The 27,757-nt window shown below is 36.6% G+C and overlaps 1 protein-coding gene across 1 annotated transcript in view; it reads right to left on the minus strand.

Annotated features, from left to right (window-relative positions):
* ROCK1 (Rho associated coiled-coil containing protein kinase 1) overlaps positions 1-27,757 on the minus strand; it is a 132,028-nt gene that overhangs the window by 59,903 nt on the left and 44,368 nt on the right. The window contains 6 exon segments of the mRNA XM_043964625.1: positions 2,211-2,295; positions 2,641-2,816; positions 4,710-4,847; positions 7,631-7,671; positions 7,674-7,730; positions 17,164-17,245. Coding sequence (XP_043820560.1) covers positions 2,211-2,295; positions 2,641-2,816; positions 4,710-4,847; positions 7,631-7,671; positions 7,674-7,730; positions 17,164-17,245 — 579 coding nt within the window.

Below are 27,757 nucleotides of genomic sequence, written 5' to 3' on the forward strand. Positions count from 1 at the left end.
GTTACCTAAAAGTTCTCTACTTCTAATATCCTTTAACTCTGAAATCCTTTTTTCTGAATATAATATCCTATTCTTTGTCTTCTGTCATATCACTCCTGCTGGACTTATATTTGTCCACATTACAACATTAGCCCCCTTAAAGCAAATTTTATGCACCTCTAGTATGATACCTCTTTTCTCATCTCCTCCATTATCCCTGTTCTGGCCTCCTTTTCCCTCCTTTAATGGTTTTGATTCCATAGTCAGTCACTGTTCTAAGATGATAACGGCTTAAGATTGTGAATGTTAAAAGGCCTATGAGAAGGCAGGCACACTGGTACATTGCTGGTAGAAGCATGAATTGATCCAACCACTGCAGAAAGCAATTTGGAATTATGTGGAAAAAGAATAAACTTACTAAACTGTTCGTACCCCTTGACCCAGCAAGCCTATGATCCCCAATGAGTTGAGCAACAAAAAATATTCTCAGCATCACTTTTTTTGGGGGGAGGGGGGAAATTGGGGTTAAGTGACTTGCTCAGGGTCATACAACTACTATGTGTCAAGTGTCTAAGGCTGGATTTGAACTCAGGTCCTCCTGAATCCAGGGCCAGTGCTCTATCCACTGCGCCACCTAGCTTCCCCTAGCATCACTTTTATAAAAGGTAGAAACTGAAAAAGTTGATGTCCATTAATTAAGGAACGACTGAATAAATCTTGGTATGTAAATGCAATGGAATGTTAACACATGATAAAAATGAACATAGGAATGCAAAGAAACATGAGAGTCTCACTGAACTCAAAGTGATGAAAGCAGAATAAAATAAATATAATTACTATAATAATATATAAACATATATAATAACGTTGAAGACAACAATAGAGGACAAAAGAAAATCAGATCAAGTGTAATGCTTAATATTGGTATCAGGTAAATGATGTCACAGCACACTTCCTTGTTTTCAGAAGAGAAGTGATAGACAACCAATGAGAAATAGTGTCTACTCTCTTAGTCATGGCTGCTATACTGGGAGGTCTTGTTTAGAGCTATTTTGCTGTTTCTGTTTTAAAGGAGAGTATACTTTGGGTGGGAGCAAAGTTAAATAAAAACAAAACAAATTCATAAAACAATCTTTAAAAACACACTGTAGGGGGGCGGCTAGGTGGCACAGTGGATAGAGCACCAGCCCTGGATTCAGGAGGACCTGAGTTCAAATCCGGCCTTAGACACTTAACACTTACTAGCTATGTGACCCTGGGCAAGTCACTTAACCCCCACTGCCTCATCAAAAAAAAACAACCCACACTGTAGGGCACCTAGGTGGCACAGTGGATAAAGCACTGGCCCTGGATTCAGAAGGAACTAAGTTCAAATCCGGCCTCAGCCACTTGACACTTATTAGCTGTGTGACCCTGGGCAAGTCACTTAACCCTCACTGCCCTGCCAAAAAAACAAACATGGAATTTTATAACTCCTTTTGTAAATTTTTCTCTTCAAGCACATTATATGTATCTGTGTACATGGCTTAACATGTATTTACCACAATGCAATACACAAACAAAAGTTTAATAAAGGTTTACTGAATTAATATATGCTATATAATTTGTACAAAACTTACCCAATTATCAATTCTAAAAACTGCAACAAAACTTTCAGTGTAAAAACTGCCAAGGAGGATTTTCTCCTAATACATAATAAACTAAAAAATGTATGATCTTGGAAAAAGGTAATTTTTTACTATTTGGTTACTATTTTCTGATGAACCTTAAATATTAAAATAAAGTTCTATTTTAATGGGAACAAGTAGAATCCCTGCTTTTTTGGAACCATGAACAATAAAATGTAACTCAAAAATCCAAAGGCACAATAAAATGTAAAATTATAAACACACTGACAGAATTTGTTGGAGTCCAGTCACAATACTGATACAACTATGTAGTAATATTACAACTAATTCCATTTTCAGTTACCAATAAGTACACGTTATAAAGTTGTTATGAAGGATTTCATAAATCTGGCGGTCTACACTTACCCTAAATAGAGAGGAAAAAATAAATCATGAACGAATTCTTTATACAGCATTGCTACCATGGTATCCAGTTCAACAAATAAAGACAGTTCACGTCAATACTGTTGAAGCCCACATAAGGTTAGTTAATTTCTGTAACATTTTCTAACAAAGTAATTTTTTTCCTTTGGCTAAACCATGTTTATATCAAAATATACTAACCTTATTCATCTTCATACAAGTACCAAAATCAGCTAGCTTCAAGTGACCAGATTTATCCAGCAGCATGTTGTCAGGCTTCACATCTCTAGAGGGGGGAAAAAAGGCTAACTCATAAAATACTACAAAACATTTCTGGCAATGTCTCCCTATTATATAATGTGTTTTTAAAGTTAAGAAGTTAGAAGGAGTGTTATGTAAGCATTATTGATTACACAAATGACCTCTACATTAAACAGATTGTGATGAAAATTATATAATGATATATTGATATCTATTTTTAAAAGGAAATACAAGCCTATGAATTTTAAAAGATTTAATTTTTGAGTTATATTAGCTGAAAAAGAACCTCAATGCCAGGATAACTAAAATAATTTTTAGCTTTTTATTTTAACAAACCAAGAAAATGATTTTTAATTACTTAAATTCTTACCTATGAATAAAGCCCATCGAATGGATTGCATCCAAAGCAAGAACTACTTCTGCAGTATAGAAGCGAGCCCACTTTTCAGGCACATCATAGTTGCTCATTAAATTAACAAGATCACCACCAGGCATATATTCCATTACCATGTAGAGATACCGATCATCTTGGAATGCATAATATAGCTATTTAAGACATGAATACAAAAGTTATTTTATCAGAAGAGAATCAAGAAAAATGGTTATAATATACATTTTTTACTTATAAAAACATCAATTCAGGAGAATCGCTCTACATAGTGTCTCTCCCTAAATACTATATAGCAAATAGAGCATTATGGATTTAGAGTGAGAAGGGACTTCAAGGGTCCAGTAGTTCAACTCCCATTTTATATATGTGAAAACTAAAGTTTTTCCTGTTTAAATGGTGAAGTTTTGTTTTTTCTTCATTTTCTGAATTTAAAACTGAGAAGGAAACTCAATACACTACAGGTTTAACAAGGGGCTATCTATATCACTATATTTAAATCAGCATTTATAACCTCTTAGTACAGGTATGAGGGGCAGATGGGTGGCAAAGTGGATAGAGTGCTGGTCCTGGAGTCAGGAAGATCTCAGTTCAAATAGACACTTACTAGCTTCATGACCCTGAGCAAGTCACTTACCCTAACCCTAACCCTCTTTGCCTCAGTTTTGCCATTTGTAAAATAATGGCAAACCGCTCCAGTATCTTTGCAAAGAAAACACCAAATGGGGTGAGAAAATGTCAGATACAGCTGAAAACAACTAAACAACAACAGTACAGGTGTTAGTTCTTGAAGAAAAAAAAGGTTAGAAAATTACTCTTGGGGGCAGCTAGATGACGCAGTGGTTAAAGCACAAGCCCAGGGTTCAGGAGGACCTGAGTTCAAATCCAGCCTCAGACACTTGACATTTACCAGCTGTGTGACCCTGGGCAAGTCACTTAACCCCAACTGCCTCACGAAAGAAAGAAAGAAAGAAAGAAAGAAAGAAAGAAAGAAAGAAAGAAAGAAAGAAAGAAAGAAAGAAAGAAAGAAAGAAAGAAAGAAGAAAATTACTCCTTCCTTATTAAAAACCTGTCTTCAGACAGTGGTCTTCCTTTCATTATGTATTCAGTGTTCTACTGGCATAAGCTCAAAAAACATCAAGGTTTCCATTATAACATAAGGAAGCAACAGAGCAGCACTTTGATGATAAAACTACCATGCTTACTTAAAAAAGAAAAAGGGAAAAAAAACCCACTCCATTAAAAAACAACAACAACAACTTTCTAAAAGATTTCAAGGGCAATTTCCATTATTTTGATTCGGATCTGAAATTAAAGTTATGTACACCTTGTTGATCAGACCACAAAATCAAGGTAATACCACTTACCTGATGAAAATTTATTCTAATTTAAGGAAAAGTACTAGAGAAAAACAACCTGCTTAATGCTAGATTTAAAAATAGTATTCCATAAAAGAATGGTTAAGAAACTCTAGGAATTCTTACCTATGAATAAAACTTACTCAATAGATTGCATCAACTGCAAGAATACATCTGTTGTATAAAAGCAGGCCCACTTTTCAGGCACATTATAATTGCTCTCAACTCCATATAAATTCCTCAACTGTTTTACTATACCATGAACTTTAACTGCAAGTGATTATAATAGATATATTAAGTAATAAAAGTGCTGTTACTAAAGTTGCAAATGCTTTATTGTTTTGAATTAAGTTCCATGGGGAATTATGTGGTACAATGGACAGAGTGCTGGCTTGGAGACAGTTCAAATCCAGCCTCAAACACTTAGCAGTTGTGTGACCATGGACAAGTCACTTGCTCTCAATCTGTTTCAGTTTCCTCAAATATAAAATAGGGACAATAATTGCACCTAACTCCCAGGGTTGTTGTGAGGATCAAATAAGATAATACTTTTAAAGCACTTAGCACAGTGGCAGACCTACAGAAGGTGTTTAATGAGTTCTTCCTTCTTTCCTTCCTTCCTTCCATATTCTTCCCTTCTTCCTATTAAGACATATATGCTCAAAATAAAATAAAACAGTAACATAACTATACCTGAACCACCCAAGGGCTGTTAGCAAAAGCCATAATGTCCCGTTCTTCCCAGAAGAAAGCAGAATCTGATCTCTTAATCATCTCAAATTTGCTCAGCAGCTTCATAGCATACACCTTCTTGGTGGATTTATGCCTTACCTTTAAAACAAACGTTTTGTTTTAAATAATTATAATATCTTAGATAATTAGGCATTTCTAAATTTTAAGAACTCACAATAAAGTGCTCCAATTTACTAAATGAGTATAACTCCAAGAGATCTGATAAATACTTCAATTTGACAAAGTTATTTCAACAGTTACTTCACTTATTCCTTCTTTATATATATATATACATTTTTTATATAAATATTAAATGTATATTTAACAAATTATATTGGACTCATTCATTTTAATAAAAAATAAAACTTTATTGCACACATAAATTTCTGAAAATCTTTGACTATTGTCTTGTGCTGTGCAATTACATAAAACAAAAATTAACATCCAGGTTAATTATTAGTGTAAATCAAAACTAATCAAACTGACAAACCAATATCCATCTTCACTTTCCTCCACCCACTTTTGATGCCTAGTCTTTATTATTTTCTTTCTACAATGAAATTACATGGGAGAAAAATACCACCTGTTTCAGTGATGAACACAATTTCTGTATTAAAGGAACTAGGGTAGCATCCAATTTAAGTGATTTATTTTTATACTCCTAACTAGAACTCCCATTCTTACTCCTAGCTGACTTCATAGGGCAGCTATGAGTAGTTGAACAGTAGCTTGGAAGGAAGAGCCCAGGAGAAGAGCCCAGGTCATCTATGCTTAGTTAGACTGCGCTATTTAACATTTTTAGCAATGATTTAGATAAAGGCATACAAGATCTCTTTACTCTTGCAAATGACCCAAAGCTAGGAAGAGATAACTAACTTTGGATAGCGAGGTCAGGATTCAAAACAGGCTAAAACATTCGGCTGAATCTATAAGATGAATTTAGTAAAGATAAACAGAAAATCTTATTGTTACTTAGTTTCCAAAACTCACCTTCATAAGTTTAAAATATGAAAATAAAGCATGGCTAGAAAGCAGTTGAAGATAAGGGGTTTCCTGAATTGCGCACTCAGTGAATCTACAGTAGGATATGACAGCCAACACATTTAATGGCTGTTTTGCAGGAAAGCATATGATCTGAGGAGTGAGTCAGATAACATTTGAAGTATTATGTTGAGTTTGGACACCACAGTTTACAAAGGAAATTTGATAAATAGGAGAATGTCCAGGAGGGAAATAAGAATGTTCAAAGACTTTGAATCAAACAATCAGCATTTCTATCAGCATCTATATCATATGAAACTTGATTGAAGGCACCTCGGAATTTTTAGCTTGCATAGATAGGGAGAATATGATAGCTATATTGAAGTATAGGAAGGCTGTCATGTAAAAGAAATTGAATTTATTCGTTTTAATTAACAGACAAGAAGTAGAAGCAATGGGCAGAACTTACGATAGAGGCAAATTTCAGTTGAAAAACTTATAGTTATTAAAAAATGGAATGCACTTGGAGCAGCTAGGTGGCCACAGTGGACAGAGCACTGGCCCCTGGAGTAGGAGTACCTGAGGCCTCAGACACCTTAACACATACTAGCTGTGTGACCCTGGGCAAGTCACTTAACCCCAATTGCCTCATTAAAAAAAAACAAAAACAAAAACAAACAAAAATAATGGAATGCACTGCCTCAGGAAGTAAAGGTTCTTTTCTTATAGGTGTTTGGCAGCAGCATCTTAAGTAGTTTTGGTGGGAAGATAGAAACAGATAGATAATCAAGAGGAAATTAGGTATGAAGGAGAAGAGGAGGGAAATGGGGGGGGTGGTGGAATTCCATACACAATAGTTATCTTAACTCCCAGACTTTTTAAACTCTTCTAAAAATTATCAGGTCATTAAGTTTCACTAGTTTCCTTATTTTATGGTGCTATCTTTAGCACTGTCCCCAAAAAGGTCCAATCGGTGAAACCTACTCACGCATTCCATATTTATTAAACTTACTTCTTTGTAGAGAATAAAAAGGAAACAGTACTTGATCCTAACTAGAAAAAAATGAAAGCAAGTATTCTCCTTTTGGATAAAGGTTTAACTTGCATTATTCTTTATTATGCCCAAACACAGAACCCCCCCCCCCCATTTTCCAGCTTCCCTTTATGCATTCTCTCTAGTCATTAGAATGCTGGCTTGTAATTGTAAACCCAGAAATTAGCAGAGTGCCTATCTCCTAGTAAATTCACCCCAAAATGCTTTATCTATCTCGGATTAGATTTTTAGTAAGTAAAGGAACCTGGAATAAATGTGTGTTCAAAGAAATCTACCAAAAGAAATTCAATACATGAGAAAGCCCCTGATGCATAATGCACACTAAATATCATTAAAAAACCAACATTTCATTTTGTCTGTCAAATTCGAAAGAAAATTGCTGTGAAAGCAAATGACCTAGCAAACCACTAAGGTTACCATGTCAGGGCAAATGCCAGTCGGGCCTTAGATTCACTTTAGAGAATGAAGGCTGGGGTGGTACCACATGAGGGAAGGAAATTATAGTATTATAATCTGTCACTGCCCCACAATCCTGCTACTTAGGCAAGCTATCTAATACTTATCAGATAATCGATTCTTTACTAATAGCAGATTCTACTCCTGAAGCTTCAATTTTCCTTCTTTCCTATGCATGGATCCTAAGAGTTTTCTATGGAAAATACAACAGTTGCAGTTTTGAATTTTACCCCCCAAAATTCGCATACTTACTTTTTTCCAGGAACTAGGCAAACAAACTTCAAAAGTGATCAGTTTTTTAAAAATCCAATAATCTCAAATTAAAACTGAACAAACACGGGCACTCTTACCAAAATAATATATCATCATCAAGTTCACTGAAGTAACCTACCAATTGCACTTCTCCAAATGCACCTCTACCAATCACTTTCCTACTTCATAATCTTCAGCTTTCATGCGCAAATCTCTAATTTTATTTATTGTGTCTTTATCTGTGTAAAGAGAAAAGGTAGAATAAGTATTAATTATTTTAAATTTCATTTATTCCACATTCCATCTCATATTCAAGTTTTCAAAAAACAAAAAAATCAAAAAGGACTGACAATTTCTCTGTTCAATAAACCAGGCAAAAGGATTATTTTTAAAGGCTTTTTAAGCTTATAATTCTTCTCTCTACCTAATAGTAACACAGTAAAATAAAATCTTAGCCACAAAAATACAAATAATGAAAACAGAAGATAAACAGATGTTGGATGGTTAATTTACCACGAAACATTAATAAAAATTAAAATCAAAATGCCTTTAAATCAATAAAGCAAGAAGTAATATGCTACTGCTCTAACTCAATGGGATAAATTTTTTATCTTCCTAACCAATATTTAAACCTTTCCCCCCTTTTTAAAACAGTACAAATAAATGACTAAGATGTTACAAACAGGTACAAGAAACACTAACCTAATCTGCACCTTCAGCACTTGTTTCATTATGCTTCTCTATTTGAAACTCAATTTTAATTTAAATCAGCAGTGGGAATCACTGTAACTTATTTAATATAAACCTGTCATGCTATAAACTACAATAATTTACAAATTCCCAGTGGATAGATACTTTAATTCCAATTTGGGTCATGGGTTAAAATAAGGCTATTTTAATCCACATGGGTCAACACTGGCATGAGATTACATGGAAAAGCTTCATATTTCAGAGTTGTACAAAACACAGACAACTATTAAACTTCAAGTCCCAGGTTCTAATAGAAGTTGCATGGTATAACTGCTTGTTTTGCTTTAAAGAAAATTGTTTTTTTTTTAAAAATCAAACATATATACAGGGGGTGGCTAGGTGGCGCAGTGGATAAAGCGCTGGCCCTGGATTCAGGAGGACCTGAGTTCAAATCCGACCTCATGACACTTGACACTAACTAGCTGTGTGACCCCTGGGCAAGTTGCTTAACCCCATTGCCTCCCCCCCCCCAAAAAAAAAAAATTAAAAAAAAACCAAAAAACAAACATATATACATACACATATACATGTACCTACATGTTCAGTTCAGGCATTTTTCAGTTGTGTCCCTATTCTATTGTAACCCTTTTTGGGTTTTCTTGGCAGAGATAATGGAGTAGTTTGCTGTTCCTTCTCCAGCTCATTTTACAATGAGGAAACTGAGGCAAACTGGTTAAGTGACTTGCCTAGGGTCACACAGCTAGTGAGTGTCTGAGGTCAGATTTGAACACAGGAAGATATACTCTTCCTGACTCCAGGCCCATCAGTCTGTTCACTGTGCCACCTAGTTGCTCCATATACATATACATACACATATACTGCAGCTTCTATATATGCCTACCTGCAGACAAGGTTTATCACCTACTCATGATAAAGTATAATACTAGGCATTATAATATGTATATAAAGTGATAAAGAATAATCTAAACAAACTAGTCAAAGAAGAATAAGTATTTTTAAAATATACCTCGATGAATGTCAATTTGCAGCACAATTTTTTTTAATTGCATGTTATCATTATCTATCTAGCATTAGAACATATTATCTACCTGATATAGAGAAAACAGCACTGAACATGAAAGCAAAATCTCTGGTTTCAAATCCAAGCTTTGCCATTTAACCCTTATGACTGGAATTTTCTGTTTAAAACCATTAAAACAACGTTTCAGTACAGAATGTTAGACTTTTTCCCAGTGTACTAGTAGTTTTAGTTAATTCCTTTTTCTATCTTAGTTAAGAAAGCAGATAGTTTTTATTGGCATCTTTTGTTTTTACATTACAGATAGTTGACACTACTGAGCACCACATCAACTAAATATGCTTCTCTTCTCCCCTTTATTTCAGAGATGCTCCACTCTCATTGGTCCTCTATTCTCTGCTTATCTGTCTCTTTTTGGCGGGCAGGGGTGCTACTCCTCTTTTAAAATAATGTAGGCACTCCCTAAACTTGTCCTGTTCCCCATCTCTTCTATATGGTCTTCCTTGAAAAATCAGATTCACTCCCAGTTTTAAATGTAGATAGATCCTCAAATCTATCGCCCAATTCTAACCTTCTTAAAAAATAAGTCTGACAATGTTATCCTTCTGGTTTAGGAACCTTCACTGGCTCCCTATTGCCAATTAGGATAAAAATACAAAATCCTCAGCTTGGCGCTTGAAGCCTTATACAATCTGTCCCCTAGCCTACCTTTCTTGTTTTACAGCATATAAATCTCCTTTATAATCTACAATCCAGTCAAATTGCCCTACTTGTCCTCAAACACTGGACTCTGTTCTCTTGCTTCCTTGACATTACAGTCTATCCCAAGTACCTACCTCTGCAACGCACTGTCCACTCACCCCGAAATCTTAGAATCCCAAGCTCCCTTCAGTCAGTTTCATGTGCCTCTATCCAGAGGGGGAGCATTACTTTTATCTGTTACAAAAATCCCTCCATGTAAAAACAAAAAATTCCTTAAAAACAAAGATGATTTTTCATTTTGTTTAGGAGAATGGCATGTCGTATCTTCTATATCTGAGGACAGAAAAATTCATAACCAAGCACAGAGTAGAAAAAAATTACAAAAATGATCTTTTGGAGTTATGCAACAAAATAATTGTTTAGTCCCAAAATGGCAAAGATAGAAAGATTACATACATAAAACACCTTTTTGGAGGGTGAGGGTGGGGAGGGGGTGATGTGTATGGAGGCAGCTAGGTGACACAGTGGATAGAGTACCTGAGTTCAAATACTGCTTCAGATACTTACTAGCTGTGTGACCCTGGAGCAAGTCACTTAACGTTGTTTGTCTCATCAGCAAAATGAGCTTAGAGAAAGAAATGGTAAACCACTCCAGTATCTTTGCAAAGAAACCCCAAAGAGGTCACACAAAGAGTTGGACATGACTGAACAACAACAAATGTGTAGGGGAGGGGGAATAACCTAATATAGATCTTTTAAATGAGACGGCAGCATGGCAGACGGTAGACGAGGCTGGTTCTTCTTAAGAGTAAGCAAGATTTTAAGGGGCCAAGCTAGGTGGCGCAGTGGATAGAGCCAACCAGCCCTGTGAGTCAGGAGTACCTGAGTTTCAAATCCGGCCTCAGACACTTGACACTTACCTAGCTGTGTTGACCCTGGGCAAGTTGCTTAACCCCAAGTGCCTCACACCTCCGCCAAAATTTTTTTTTTTCTAAAGTACGTAAGCAAGTATTTTGGTCCAGTCTGCCTCTGACACCAACTAGCCTGTGTGATCTGAGCCCCAGAAAACCCTATATAAAACTACAAAGAGGCAGAATTATTACTGATTCACATTGGTAGATGGAATTTTTTCCCCTTTAAGTCTTTTATACCAGTGAAATCAAAAGGCTCTAGTCTGATTGAGGACACCTATATTTAATCTTCCCCTTTGTAACTAAGAAAACAAGCAAAAGACCTTAGTAGCCTTGGAAAGAACAGCAATTCGGGACACCAATCTTGGAGCATCTGCTTTCTCATTGTGTCTCCTCTCATGGGGGATAGATGAGAGTACATTCTGATAGGTGAGACTGGACCCTATACTGGTCTTAAGGGGAAGATAAGGAAAGACAAAGTTCGTTACTATTCTTATTTCTTCTTCCCTTGTCTTCCAAAACTCAATCTCAAGCCCTATTTTGCATTACCAAATGCAATCAGAACATGTTTGTTCCTGTTCGCCTCATAATTTCTCAGGAGCTATGGGGCAACTAGGTGGCACAGTAGAAAAGCACTGGCCCTGAAGTTGGGAGGGACGCCCAAGTTCCAAATTTCACATCAAACACTTACTAGCTGTGTGATCCCTGAGCAAATCACTTAACCTCAATTGCCTTTAAACATCCACAGGCCATCTGCAATTGTCCTGATTATCTGTCTGCCACTGGATCCAAATGACTCTGGAGGAAAGAATGAGGTTTTATGACTCTGCACGGCCCTCCCTCACTTGATCCAAACTCACTGCAACTCATGACCACTCACCCTGATTGTCATGGTCCTCTTCAAGAATGAAGGACAAACAACAACAACAACAAAATAGATACAGGAGCTTAATTAAGTTAACACTAATGACTTGATAATAGGTTTCTGTCAGGTATTCTCTCCTTAATAGGAAAGTCCATGTATAAAAAAATGAGATGATTAATTTTACAAAAATGTCATTGGATTAGCCTTGTTAGCTGTATGCTATGTTACTCTTCAGTCATTTCAGTAATATATGACTCTTGTGACCCTGTGGACTTCTGTCCATGGGGTTTTCTTGGAAAAGATACTGAAGTAGTTTGCCATTTCCTTCTCCAGATCATTTTACACAGATGAGAAATTGAGGCCAACAGGGAAGGAAGAAAAGGAAGAGAAGTCAGCAAAGACAGATCAAAGACCGAAGAGGATAACCATGGAAAGTACATTTTAAAGTAACCAAAAGAAGAGTAAATTTTGAGGAGTGAGTTTTCTATGTTAAATATTAAGTTGCGGTCAAAGAGGACAAAGACAATTTTTTTAATTCACCAAATTTGGAAAGAAAAAACTCTAGTAACCTTTGAAGTGAAGTTTCAGGTGGAGTGTTAGGGATGGAAGCCAGACCTAGAGGAAAAAAAGGAATAACTGAATTCAAGTTCTTGTCTTCTAGGCCTTGCCTGAAATAACTTCATACTCCTCTGAGGATTACACTTAATTTTCTAATTACATTTTCACAATGTACCATGTACACACACACACACACACACACACACCACACACACCACACCACACCCACACACACGACTCTCTCTCTCTCTCTCTCTCTCTCTCTCTCTCTCTCTCTCTCTCTCTCTCCCTCCTCCCCCCCCCCCACTGGGCCTGTAAGAGGGGTTTGGTTTAACCTTTTAATAACGAATTTTTATTCTGACCTTAAAACATGAAATTTTTAGCAATATTACAGTGCTTTAAAATTTGCAAAGGTTTTTACATATGTTTCTGATTCTTACCTTACTCAGTTAGGTACGCACAATCAAGCTAACAAATACACACAATGATCATGTCAAAAACAACAACAAAAAAGCAAAAAACCCACAAACAACTGATTCTTTCTTTACTGAGTTCAATTATCATCTCTCTCTCTCAGGAGAGTTCTTACTACTTAAAGATTCTCTTGAAATACCCCTTTCACCTTCCTTTCAGCCCAATATTACATTATATTGCTATAATACAATTTGTTTAGCCATTCCCCAACAGAATAGGCACCATTCTAGATTCTAATTCTTTTCTCCCTCCATTCCAAATCTTTAATCTCACCCAAATTATTAGGAAGTTTGTTCCTGTTGTTCTTAATTTCTGTTCTGTCTATTCTAGTTCTTAAGGAAACCCATTACTTGGTAAGAGTTACATCCTTCTCTTATAAACTATTCTCTTTCTAATTCATTGCTCCCAAGTTTCTGTTTTATTTTTATGTCTCTTGTGCTTCATTTCTTCTAGGTATTCAATGTTTGTCCTTGTGAAAATCTATTTTTTCATTAGAGTCTCTGCTTAAAGTTGTTACAGCTATTCTCTCCTTTGGAGAGATTTCTAAATTTACAACAATTTTTTTTATGCTGGTAGGTGTTTTCTTGGGTTTCCCTGATACTCCCTGATGTGCTTTTTTTAAGTGAGTGTATTGGCCTAGTTGGTCTTACCCTCAATCAGTTGGGCTCCTGTATTTCTGTTTTTGTTTTTTTTTAATTTTTTGCAGGGCAATGAGGGTTAAAGTGACTTGCCCAGGGTCACACCAGCTAGTTAAGTGTCAAGTGTCTGAGGCTGGATTTGAACTCAGGTCCTCCTGGATCCAAGGCCAGTGCTTTAACACGGAGCCACTAGCTGCCCCCCTAGGGCACCCTGGATTTCTGAATGAAAAAATCCCTTTTCTTAATACATTCTACAGAAGGACAAAGAATATAAAGAGAAAGATACAATAATCTGACAAATGAGAGAAACTAATTACTTGGGAGATGAAGAAAGGCTTCATGAGGAATAGTCTACCTTTCAGATCTTTGGAAAGGAAAACAGTTTATGACCAAACAAGAGATAGAGAATATTATGAAATGCAAAATGGATGATTTTTTTTTACATTAAATTTTAAAGTTTTTGTACAAACAGAAGCAATGCATCCAAAATTAGAAGGGAGGCAGAAAGCTGGGAAATAATTTTTATGGCCAGTACTTCTGTTAAAGGCCTCATTTCTAAAATATATTGGGAACTAAATCACATTTATAAGAATCCAAGTCATTCCCCAATTGAGAAATGGTCAAAGGATATGAACAGGCAGTTTTCTAATGAAGAAATCAAAGCTATCTATTGCCATATGAAAAAATGCTCTAAATCGCTGTTGATTAGAAAAATGCAAATTAAAACAACTCTGAGGTACCACCTGACACCTATCAGATTGGCTAATATGACAAAAAAGGAAAATAATAAATGTTGGAGAAGCTGTGGAAAAATTGGAACACTAATGCATTGTTGGTGGAGCTGTGAACTGATCCAACCATTCTGGAGAGCAATTTGGAATTATGCCCAAAGGGCGATAAAGCTGTGCATACCCTTTGACCCAGCAATACCACTTTTGGGTCTTTTCCCCAAAAAGATAATAAAAAAGGGGAAAGGACCCACATGTACAAAAATATTTATAGCTGCTCTTTTTGTGGTGGAAAGGAATTGGAAATTGAGGGGCTGCCCATCAACTGGGGAATGGCTAAACAAGTTGTGGTATATGAATGTAATGGAATTCTATTGTGCAGTAAGAAACGATGAGCAGGAGGAATTCAGAGAAACCTGGAAGGACTTGCATGAACTGATGATGAGTGAGATGAGCAGAACCAGGAGAACACTGTACACAGTATCATCAACATTATGTGTTGATCAACTGAGATTCTTCTCACCAATACAACAGTACAAGAAAGTTCCAAAGGACTTTTGATGGAAAAAGCTCTCCAAATCCAGAAGAAAAAAAAAAAGAACTGTGGAATATGGATGCTGATTGAACCATACTATTTCTTTTGGTTTGGGTGCTTTTTTGAGATTTTTCCCTTTTTGCTCTGATTCTTCTCTTATAACATGACTAATGCAGAAATATGTTTAATGTTATTGTACATATAACCTTTATCAGATTACCTGCTGTCTTGGGGAGGTGGGAAGGGGGTAGAAAAATGTGAAATTGGAAATCTTATAAAAACAAATGCCGAAAACTATCTTTACATGTAACTGGAAAATAATAAAATTCTTTTATTAAAAAGAAGGAAGTAAGCAGCACATGAAGCTCATTCTAAATGGATACAGAATTAGGAAAAACAATTTATTTTATAAACAAAGACACTGTAAAATGAATGATGTTGAATTCTGATCAACACAGTGATTAACCATAATTCCCAAGGACTGATGATTCAGAATACTTCCTACTTCATAAGAGATATGATGGTGTAGATGTATATAGATATATGCAATGTTGGACATAGTTAATATAGGAATTTTTTTTTTTACTTAACAATAAACATTTGTTGGCCAAATTTTAAAAAAAGAAAGAAAGAAAGGCTTCATGGAGGAAGTAGCATCTGAGGTGAGCCTTAAAGAATGTTAAGTAGTCATAGTAGAGAGTGAGTAAATTCCAAGCATGAAGAAGAAAAATCATGGAAGAAGATGAAATACTGAGTTCTAAGAATAAGCAAGTAAATCTGGCTGGAATAAAGGGCAAATGAAAGGGGATAACATAAAATAAGTAAAAAAGCAGAGTATGGCCAAACAGTTAGGGTTTTAAATGCTAACCTGAGAAGATCTTATTTTAATCTAGAAATAACAGAGAACTACTGACAATTCATGAAAAAGAGAAGCATGGTCAGGCTTGTGATTTAAAAAGGATATTCTAGCAGTTTTGGAGAGGATGGATTGAAGCAGAAAATGAATGACAGTAGGGAAGATAACTAGAAAGCTACTGTAATACTAGCGAGTCAAAAGGAAAAATTCCCAAGGATAGAATAAAAGGTATAAATAGAAGAGTTAGCCTTAGAAAGGGGGATCACCTCTATGTCAGAGAAGAGAACAACTAGAAGTAAAAAAGGGATGACCATACAGTAGTTCTGAGCTATAGAACAGAGAGAAAAGGGAGCTTACAATGTATAATGTCTATTTTCTAAGTCAAGTAAGTCAAAAGAATTCAACTGAGAAGGGTGTGGCAACAGGTGATGACAGAACCGAAGAGTTATATGTTGTCTCCCCTGATAGAATGTAAACTTCTTGAGGACAAGAATGGTTTCATTTTTGGTTCTATATTCCCAGAACAAAGTACAGAGCTTAGTCAATATTAACCACTTAACTGTTTTTGATTATTTGCAACAAATATGGTAAGGAACACTACAGTCAATAAGAGAGTAAATCTGAGCACAAGATCCAGGTGAAAGGAAGAAGGGATGGGGTGTAAAACACAAAGAGCAAAATTAGCTTTAATGAAGCATGAAAAATGGCCCTTTGTATAATTAGATACTACTCTAATTTAAAAATGAGTATATTGTAAATTAATTCAACAAACTCCATTTAATTCACTTACATTTATCTAATAGATATACAGAATTACATAGGGCTTTACATATCAAAAATATACTTTAAATACAAATTGAAAGTGAATCAATAATAATAAATTAGTTCTCACAATAATCCTGTAAAGTAGGTGCCATTATCCCCATTTTACAGATGAGAACCCTGAGGTAAAGAGAAGTTGCCCAGGGTCCCACAGCTACTAAGTGTCTGAGGATTTTCATTCCTGCTTCCTAACTCCATGTACAGAGCTCTAACCACTATGCTCCCTCAACATCATCTCAATAGTTCTAACAGACTAAGGTATACAAGTTAAATTCCACAGTCAATTCCGAAAATAGCATTTGAGTCTCAGTACAAACATAAATACCCCCAAAATAAACCTGTAAATATCAAAACTGTGTTTCTGTCTCAATAGAACTTTACAGGTGATCAATTTTTCACTTAAAGAGTTCGATGCTAATTTTTGGACAACTTTTCAGCCATATCAAAAAACGGTGCCACCTGACACCAAAGACTATATTACAACCTTCTAAACAGGAGTCTTTTCAAGAATCTTTTATACATAATTAATTACTATCTATTGTAATAGAAGACAAGCATGGAATCACATGAAAGATAAACAGTTTATAACTTCTGAAACCCTTTCCATTTTATCTGTTATGTATTCTTTTTTTATGCATACAATCTTTTACAAGTGTTATAGCAATAAAAGTGATAATTCTCCTCCTCTCTGACCCTATCTAATCTTATGTTGGAAACTTTAATGAACAAGTGTTTTCTAACCACAGAATGAAAAGAAGAAAGAATATGAATTATGCAAAATGGATACGTTTTTAAATAAAGTGACATTTGGCTATATACATGTATGTCATTAATTATTATAGATGATTACTTACATTTGCTTAAAAAGTTGTCAACATTTTTGTTTTTTCTTAGTGCAGGAAAATCCAGATCATATACCAAAGCATCCAATCCATCCTAAAAATCAAACCAAAAAAAAAAGATTAGTTTTCTTGACTATCTGAATAAAACTTTTTCCACATTTATGCTCATGACATAAGATAAATGCTTTTTTTTTGGGGGGGGGGAGGCATATTTTTTAAGAACATCCTCAATACAATGAGCAGCCAGGAATCCGCTCGTATTGGCACTGGAAGAAATGGAAAGCCACCTTGAGGTAATTTTTCACACATGGATACTTATTAGAATGCTCTATTTAAAAATTCAAACCCAGATATCTGTCCAAAATATAACTTAAGGAATCACTTCTATGGCACTTTTCTTCCATTCTACTTTAGGAAATTACTTATTTCACTTTGGGCTGATTTTACTTAGCAATTGCTGAAGTGAGTGACTTCTTTTTTGTTTTGTTTTTCTTTGGTGAGGCAATTGGGGTTAAGTGACTTGCCTAGGGTCACACAGCTAGTTAAGTATCTGAGGCCGGATTTGAACTCGGGTCCTCCTGAATCCAGGGCCGGTGCTCTATCCACTGAGCCACCTAGCTGCCCCGAAGTGAGTGACTTCTCAATGACTTCTTTCCCAACCCCCTCAACATTTACAGCGTCTTTTAATGATAATGTATTACATTTGCATAAGACTTAAGAACTTAAATAACGGAAAGCACTAGATTTGGAGTCAAAAGAAACCTGGGTCCAAATCAGCTCCAATATGGGTAAGTCACAACCTCATGCAAACCCAATATCTTTGTGAAATAAGGAAAATACCAAACACCCAATTCACAGATTTACTGAAATAACATATGTAAAGAATCAAGAGAATCTGAGTGTGTGTGTTGGGGGGGGGGGGGTTGTCATATAATTTACCTGGTACCTGAACAGGAGATTCACCTCTAAAATTTGCCCAGGAGATGTTTATTCATCTTTTTGTCTGGCAAGCTCTGGTGAGGAAGAACCCACTATCTTAGAGTATTATGTAAACCTTGGAGAGGTATAGAAATATCGATTGCCATTACTTTGGGGGGTGGGGGGGGGGGCAGGGCAATGAGAGTTAAGTGACTTGCCCAGGGTCACACAGCTAGTAAGCATCAAGTGTCTGAGGCTGGATTTGAACTTAGGCCCTCCTGAATCCAGGACAGGTGCTTTATCCATAGTGCCACCTAGTTGCCCCTGCTATTACTATTTTTTTGGGGGGGTGGGGCAATGGGGGTTAAGTGACTTGCCCAAGGTCACACAGCTAGTAAGTGTGAAGTGTCTGAGGCCAGATTTGAACTCCTGGATCCAGGGCCAGTGCTTTATCCACTGTGCCACCTAGCCGCCCCTTGCTATTACTCTTAAATCTAAATATTATTTGTGTGCATAAAAACCCAACAGTAAAACGAACAGGTTTTTGACAGGGAAAAAAATTAATTAAATCCATTTCAATCACTGCTTCTTAGCTGATTTCATCACACCAATCTATCTAGCTGTTAGAGATATCTTTCTGAATCACAATCTTTTCAACATTTATCCCCCTCTTCAAGGATTTATAGCAGATCCCTATTGTTTGAGGCTATTGTTCTCAAATTATGCACTGCAGCACCCCAGGGTAGCATGGGATACTGATGTGATAAAAAATTAGTACTGCTCAAAAATCAACATGAAACAGGAAATGATGGTAATGGTGTCCAATCTGATTCCACATACACTGTCCAACAAAAGGGCACATTCCATTAGTAACTGTAGGTATTTAAGAATGAAATAAAAATATTAACTTAAAATACTTAAAGTTGTTTGGACCAAACTATTTAATAAACAGAAGTGTTAGGTGTTTCTTTTAGCATATTGGTGCCATGAAAAAATTACTGCGATAGTAAGGGCATCATGAACAGAGAAAATTTGGGAACCTCTGGTATAGCCCTTCACATCATCCAAACAAACTACTCCACCGTATTTCCCTATGGTCCCACTATTTCCAACCAGTATAATTTACATACCAACTTTCATCTCTAGGAATATACACAATGACAGACAAATCAGACTCTTAGTACTCTCATATACCAGATATATATTATAAAGCAGTAATAGTACTGGATTTAAAAGACACAATAGAATTTATAGATCTAAATATGTGTTGGCCTTCAAATAATTGCCTTATTCCAAAAATGCTACTTTTAATAAAAATATTTTAAATCCCAAACTCTTTTTAAAATTGCCTTTAAAACTGATTTACAAACATAATCATGTTCCTTTATGGTCATTTCTCCCCATGCCCCCTTTTTGTCCTTAATTATAGACCTTATTCTCCAAACTTCATTTTCAATGACTTTGGGCTAAGAAATCCACTACCACTGTATATTCAAAAGAATATGATGCAAATTCTAAACATAATTCCTAAAGAGAAACTCCAGAAATAAGCTGAAGAAAAACATAATGCATTGAATAAATGAATAGCTTCCTAATGAAAGGGTTATTACATCTTGGAGACCAGAAATTTCACTGTGACACCTCCTATTATCTTTAGCACAATATTACTTTAAACTACAAAAGCGCCCTTTGTCTCACATGACAAACTTTTACTAACTTGTAACTTATTTTTTCAAGTCCACAATCCTGGAAAGAATTTCTTGGAGTGGGATAAAAGTGGGGACCCACAGGGGGTCTCCCTGGGTTTTCCCAGCAACCATGACATATGATAGACCTAACTCTACTTTGATTTAAGGCTTTGCCCATACAAGGAGAGGTGAGGTAAAAAGCATAGACAGGCGCAGGAACATGAGCCACTGACCATTTTAGGTTTTTGACTCAACATGTACAAGGCCTAGGAAAAATACTGGCCGTAGATGTTCAGCTCTCACTTTTATTCCTGTCAACAGTCATTGAAGAGACTCCTACAAGACTTCAGTGACATACTAATCTGGATCTTGACTTGAGGTTGAGAACAATGTTCAAGAGACAACCCCTTTCTCAGAGTGACAACACTCATTTGAATGTATGTTTCTCCCCCAAAAGAGAAAAAGACCTATTGGTACACAAATATTTCTAGCAGCTCTTTTTGTGGTGGCTAAGAATTGGAAATCAAAGGAATGCCCATCAATTGGGGAATGGCTAAACAAACTGTAGTATATGATGGTGGCGGAATATTATTGTGCTATAAGAAATGACAAGCAGACGAATTTCAGAAAGTCCTGGAGACTTGTATGAACTGATGTCTAGTGAAGTAAGAAGAACCAGAGAACACTGTGCACAGAGACAGCACATATTGTTAGATGAAGACACTGTGAATGACTTGACTGTTCTCAACAATACAACAATCTAAGACAAATCCCAAGGACTATTGATGAAAATACCTCATCCACCTCCACTGATATTGATGGAACAGACTGAAGCATGCTATTTTTCACTTTTTCATTTTTTCTTTTAATCAAGTTTTCTTGTACAAAATTACAAATATAGTAATGTTTTATATAATCATACATGTATAATCCATATCTGATTGCTTACTGCCTCAAGGGGCGGGGGGAGGAGGGATAAAAATTGGAATTCAAAACTATAAAGAAAAACGTTATTACATGAATGTTTCCTAACTCTTCAAAAACACAGTATGAGGTGCAGTGGATAACCCACCGGTCCTGGATTCAGGAAGACCTGAGTTCAAATCCAGCTTCAGACACTTGACACTTACTAGCTGTGTAACCCTGGGCAAGTCACTTAATCCCAATTGCCTCATCAAAAAAACAAAACAAAACAAAACACACAGTATGAAGTTACTTTCATTCAAGAAATGTTATCCCCCATCTAATATATGCAAGATATTGCTAGGCCTTATGAGATATATGAAGTTTTATAAAAAAGTTTTATAAAAAATGGCACTCAAATGCTTTACAATGTAATAATGTAATACAAGAAGTGAAGTTTGTATACAAAATACTATATAATTTGCAAAAAGTGTTAGAGGAGTTCAGAAGAGGCCAAGATCACCTCAGACTGGGAAAGATCAAGAAAGGTTTCATGGAACCTGAAATGGAAGCATCTTTCTTAGGTCTTGAAGAACAAATAGGATTTTAACGGAGAAATGGGGTATTGAGTGGACATTCCAAAAAAGAGGAACAACTTAGACAAAGATCCAGAGGCAGAGTGTGAAATATGTTCATGGAAAAATAAAGCACAGTTTTACTATAGTACAAGGTTTGTGGAGGGGAGTAGCAGATAGATAGTACCAGAAAGGTAAGCAAGGGGTAGATTATATAAGTATTTGAATGCCAGGCTAAGGAGCTTGGGCCTTATTTAGTAGGTGAATGGGAATCAGGAAAGGCAAGTGAAGATTAAGATTTCACTTAAGGAAAATTAAACTGGCAACACTGTAAAAGATTAGTTGCAAAAAGGAGGAGAGGTTGAAAACAAGATAAAACAACTTAGCAGGCTATAGCTACAGCATGAGGTAATAACGGTTTGAACAAGGGTGGTGGCTTTATTTAGTAATTAAAAGGAATAAACAGACCAGAGAGATAGCCTAAAAAATGATTTGACAAAACTTAGTAACTGAGGGGAGAAGGGCAGGCAAGCTCACAGATGATGTCTCATATTAGGTTTCTTGATTTCATCGTCAAGTACCATGTGTCTACTATTTGTGTGTAGGTACAGTTGAAAAAAAAAAACTAACAGAAAAGCAACAGTTCTTTCCATACTTAGCATCTGTGAAGTTTGTTCTTGGATTGTGCTCCCCATTATCTGAAGTAACTGCTGCTATCTGGATAACTACCTTGTAGATTTTTCACTGGCCTGAAGCAGTCATTCAATGAATCCACTTAGTATAGCCACATCCCAGGCTGGACAGAGATATGTGCTTGCTTCGGCAAAGTTATCCCATTGGTTTATGTAATACTTCAGTGAATTGGTGAATTGTTTAAGTATTTTCCCCCTGCCCTTTCTGCTTGTGACTATAATTTTTTTTTATTGAGTAGCTGCTAGGAGCAGCTAGGTGGTGCAGTGGATAGAACACCGGCCCTGGATTCAGGAGGACCTGAGTTCAAATCCGACTACAGACACTTGACACTAGCTATGTGGCCCTGGGCACGTCACTTAACCCTAATTGCCTCACCAAAAAAAAAAAAAAAAATTCAAGTATTCAGGAGCTGCTTGATTATCTTACAGACACCCATTCTTTTTATTACATCCATTCCAGAATACTGATCATGTGATGAGCATTATTTTGATGCTGGTGAACAGGATAGATTCTATCCTGTTCTATCTAGGCAACCTGCCTTGGGGAAGGAACCCTGATTTTAAACCTGCGCTGCCTTGCGGCTATACCCATATATGGGAAAGGCTTCGGGAGTTAACTCCAAGGAAAAATCAGGAATCAGAGTCCCTTAGACAGTTGGATGCTGGACATCACATCCCTCTGACAACTCCTGCAGCGGCACTGGTGCCAAACTGTATTGGCTCTGCCTCTCCTTTGGATCCATCAATGTCATGGAGAGGGGAAACCTGCTGCATGGGCAACAGCTTGTTTTCCATATTGATCTGCCCAGGCCAGCACCCTGGAGAAGGCACTCCAGCTGCTCCTCATGGGGTAGATACAACTTCAAGGCGCTGATCCATGGTCGTCTGCAACTGGCGGAAGCCTACTACCAATTTTGATAATCTAATTCTGTCATTTGATATTCAGTAGGAGACACTGATGAAAATTATCCCAGAACTGAGCTGTGACACTTTTAGGAGGTCACGGTCTTAAGGAAACTATAGAGTTTTATAGACAACTTTAAAGATCATTAGTTTGTTTTCTATTTTGCTAACAAGTACATCACTGAACCATTTTACTGGCTGGTAAATTAATTCAGTGGAAGCTTTCAGGTTTTAATTTCCAATGAAATTATGAATTCTGTAGAGGGTTTCCTTAGCACCAATCAAGAATGGAATGGTTCTCAAACTGTGGTTTTGTGCTGTCTTCAAAATCTCCCATGATCCATTAGATTCCTTGTAGAAGGGTGCTTTCAAGAGCATGATCATTTGCCAATAGCAGTGTTGGATGATTCCTATGATTTGTAATGGCTTGAAGCCTGTTAAGCTAGAAAGTGTCTCCAAAATGTATTGACTTTATCTATTGCTTGTTTAAAGGAAAACAAACTCCCCACCAGATTTGTTTCATTCATTGTACTTGTATCTCCAGTGCCTAGCAGACTGCCTGGTACACAGGCAGTTAATAAATACTTGATGACTGATTGTCCTCAGCGTAAATGTCTGCTCCTTTGATCTGCAGAAAACTCGAAATCTCTCGCAAGGCCCAGATCAAAACTCCTTTCCAGGAAGTCTCTCAAATCACTCTTCTCACCCTTTTACATTGTATCCCTCCTGTCTCCTGTGTCATGTTTTTTATTTGTTGACATCTCACTTATGTTTACTGTCAATGTTTCCTCATCTAGATTATAAAGTAACCTTCCAAAGACAGAACATACTTAAAATGTGGTGTACACAGAAAAACAATTTGGCCAAACTTCTTGGGTTTTTGGTGAACTAGATACTGGAGATGCCTTTTAGGTTCTAAACTATAGAATTTAGGAATTATCTTATGATAAAAACAAAAACAATTATTAAGCCTTAAAAGGCAACCAGTGGCAATTACATTTGGAATTATACCTAATAAGGGAGGAGAGTACTTAAAAACTTATCACTAAATTTTTACCACTTCTTTGTTATTCATTTCATTTAATTAGGAAAATGTTATGAAGCAGCTCAGAAGATGAAGAGGTAGTGAAATGCTAACAAAAACTCAATAAGACCCTCCAAATTAAATAAACATACACGTTGATACAGGATAACCTTAACACAAAAAAAATGAATTTCCTTGTGGAAAATATGTTGGAAAACATGGTTCAAGAGGAAGAAACAAGTGAGGGGTCTAAGGCCAATTTAACACATCATAATGCTTTCTTTGGAAAGGGTTAGAAGGTGCTGTTGATGTTTGTAATAAACAATATAATAGAAAAATCAAAAACAAAAGGAAGATCTGGTGTACAACTGAGAAAACTTAATATCTACAAACTACTGATGCAGAAAACTGGGAAATGGACTTTTGTAAAAAGTTATCTTCATAAACTATTATGATTTTCTAAGGAGTCAATGTTCTCTTCAACAAGAACAGAAGTCATTCAAAGTATCAGATCATTATAAGAGTTTACACAAGTAGGATGGTAGATTATCCACAGTATAACCCTGTAATAAAAAATGAAAATGGAAGGAAAAGCCAAATTTAACGGTATGAAAAGAAAGTAGAACCAAGATAAAAGTGGAGATCTAATAAGAATTTTCTAATAAGCTTTTCACTATGAAAGACAGTAGGACCACTATGACTGAACTCTAACATTACAATATCAAGGTGCTACATCAACTAGAAATTCCGATAAAGAAAACAGGGGTAGAAAGATATGTGGAATCAGGTTAAGTATACATAGAGAAATTCCATGAAAGATGAAAATAAGCTAAAGATTGGGGAGAGGGGAGCAGTAATATCAGATCAGGAGATACTTATATACAAGATCCGTACAAAGTACATACAAGGTAACCTTAGAGAGGAAGTAGCTGGAGGAAGTGGGGTGACCTCCTGCTGAGTCTTGAAGAAAGCCAGAGATTCCAAGAAAGGAGAACATTTTAGCCATAAGGAACTGCTAGTGTAAAGGCATGTAGATAGAAGATAAGGTACACCTTAGACACTTAATAAATGCTTGCTGTCTGAGGAATAACAAGCAGACCAAAAAGTGTGACGGGAGAGTAATATATAAGGCCATCAGAAAAGTAGAAAAGGGTAAGATTGTAAAAAGCTTTAAATTCCAGACAAAGCAGCTTATATTTGAATCTAGAGACAACAGGCGGCTATTGGAGTTAATAAAGTAGGGGGGATGTGGGACAAAACATTCAGGCCTTCACTTAGGAAAATTACTTTGGCAACAGTGTAGGAGATAGATGTAAGTCAATACTTTAAGCAAAGAGACCAAATAGAAGATGGTACCCTATCAGCTTTATAAAAGCAAATAATATTTGTAAAGTGTTTTGCAAACCTTAAAGTGCAATATGAATGTCAGCTACTGTTGACTAAGTATAGTAAGTCAACCCAATATAGTACTTTTAAGCCTTTTAAAAGGTATACAGAATATTTTCTTCATGACAACCCTATGATAAGTGACAAAACTAAAGCTTAGGGAAGTTAAGTGACTTGTCCATGGTCACCCAGCCATTACATGTCAGCAACAGGATTTGGACCCAAAATCCTTGACTGGGTCCAGTGCTCCTCCCAATACTATATAATAAAAGCAGGCTTTAAAATGGACAAACAGGAGCAACTAGGTGGCGCAATGGATAAAGCACTGGCCCTGGATTTAGGAGGACCTGAGTTCAAATCTGGCCTTAGACACTAGACACTTACTAGCTGTGTGACCCTGGGCAGTCACTTAACCCTCATTGCCCTGCCCTCCCCCCTCCAAAAAAAGGACCAATAGCCTGCAGCCTGAACAAGTTAAGAGTAAGTGCAGGAGTACAGCCTCTTATCACCCACAATGGCTATTATTTGAAAACTCTGCCTTTCAGTAGGGTATGCTTTATTAATATTTGATCAGTGAATCAGTATTAGGAGTTAAAAGGAAGACTACAAAACAAAAACCATGTCTATACTGTAACTTCTCATATTTTGCATCTGTTTTAACTATTTTTCTGTGTACACACTGTCTTTCACTTTAGATAATAAGATACAAGAACTGTTTCATTTTTGTCTTTGTATCTCCATGGTCTAGCACAGTATACAACACACAGTAGGTACTTAATATTTTTTTCTCTTCCTTTTTTTTTTTTTCCTGTGGGACAATGAGGATTGAGTGACTTGCCCAGGGTCACAAAGCTAGTAAGTGTCAAGTGTCTGAGGTCACATTTGAACTCAGGTCCTCCTGAATCCAGAGCCAACACTTTATCCACTGTGCCACCTAGCTGCCCCATACTGTAACTTCTCACAACTAGACAGTGCTCTATCATTGCAGGCTCTATCAGATAAGCAACCAACAGGTAACCAACCCATCATCTTGTCTGCCAACTCCACTGCTCTTAGGCTTTTGAACTTTTTACCAACAATTCTCTTGGTTACCTATGCCCTATTCTGAAGTAGTAATGGATAACACGCATCTGCAGAGGAGTGTGGTAAAAAGTTTTAACAGTCGGTTGGATAATGGAGAGACGCCAGTTTTTTTTTTAGGACCACCCTTTTGGGGAGGAGACCAACAGCATGAGCTACGCACACCAGTCCGCCTGCGATACACGCCAGATTGCCTACTGAGCACTCGACTTCTGGGGTGTGAGCTTAAAAGGCAAGGAGAAAACAGAAGTGGGGCTTTTTTTTCCTGCTCCGCTGGTCTCCTGGCTGCGCTGCATAGACAGACGCTGACTGGAGTTTGACTCCGCCCAGCTCTCAGTTAACAGCACGTGCTTGACTCGGTCTCTCTCCCCAAAGGTGGCCTTGGGTTTTGGTGAGTTTTATATGGAATATAGACTAAGCCTAGACTTAAGACGATTTGTATTGTATTTCTACTTTCCTATCCTTCTAATCAACATCACCTTGTGACTACCATACAATAAAAGCTCTAACTAGAAAACCAGAAGCTTCTTCCATTTACTAGTCTGGGAGATAAATTAAGGGAAAGGTTAAGTAGGGGAGATTTATGATCTAATATCCAATTTTAATCTCACAGGAGTCATGGCCCACAAGTAAAAACTGTGTGCCTTCTACTATGATTATAAAAAAAGATATAAGTATATACTATCATTGCATGGTGCATAATCTAAAGGGTACACCACTTTTGTATATACTTAAAGCAGGCAAATGGTCTCAACACTACATGGCTAGTATCAAACTACAGTAAGAAATACTAACATGTAAGTGCTATGAAACCCTAAATGTCTCAAAAGGTCAAACAGGGGTAGAAAGATATATGGAATCAGGTTAAGTATACATAGAGAAACTGGAAGTCTGACTGCAAGATTATTCAAATTCTTATAAAACAATATTTTTTCCTATTAATATCATTCTAGAAAGGCCTTGAAATTTCAGTGTATTGGTAGGACATAAAATCTCCTAGATATAAGGGAAGAGCAGGGGAAAAGCAAACATCCCTCCTACTCCATGGAATGCTTTTATAGAAACAACATCACTCCTTTAGTCAGTATATAGACCTAAATATAGGCTACACATTCCCCCAAAATATGGCTTGCAAAAACCCCAAGCGTAACATATAGCCACAACCTATTAATGGTAAAAAACACACCGTTTTTGGTTTCCCCAGTAAAAGCAGCAGCACTAGGAACAACTTTTCCACCAGTTCACACACATGCTGAAGGAGCCACATGTTCCTGCTGCTTATGCTGCAAGGTAAGTGAAGCACATCTTCTCCCAGCCTGAATCCTTGCCTCATCAGTGCCTAAGTCTCTTAGACAAAGTAACAATAGCAATAACAGCAGTTCACATTACCACTGTTTTATGGTTTTACAAAGTGAATTCCACACAACAAGCCTTCAA

This window comes from Dromiciops gliroides, chromosome 1 (genome assembly GCF_019393635.1).
Source record: "Dromiciops gliroides isolate mDroGli1 chromosome 1, mDroGli1.pri, whole genome shotgun sequence".
Taxonomy (NCBI): Eukaryota; Metazoa; Chordata; class Mammalia; order Microbiotheria; family Microbiotheriidae; genus Dromiciops; species Dromiciops gliroides.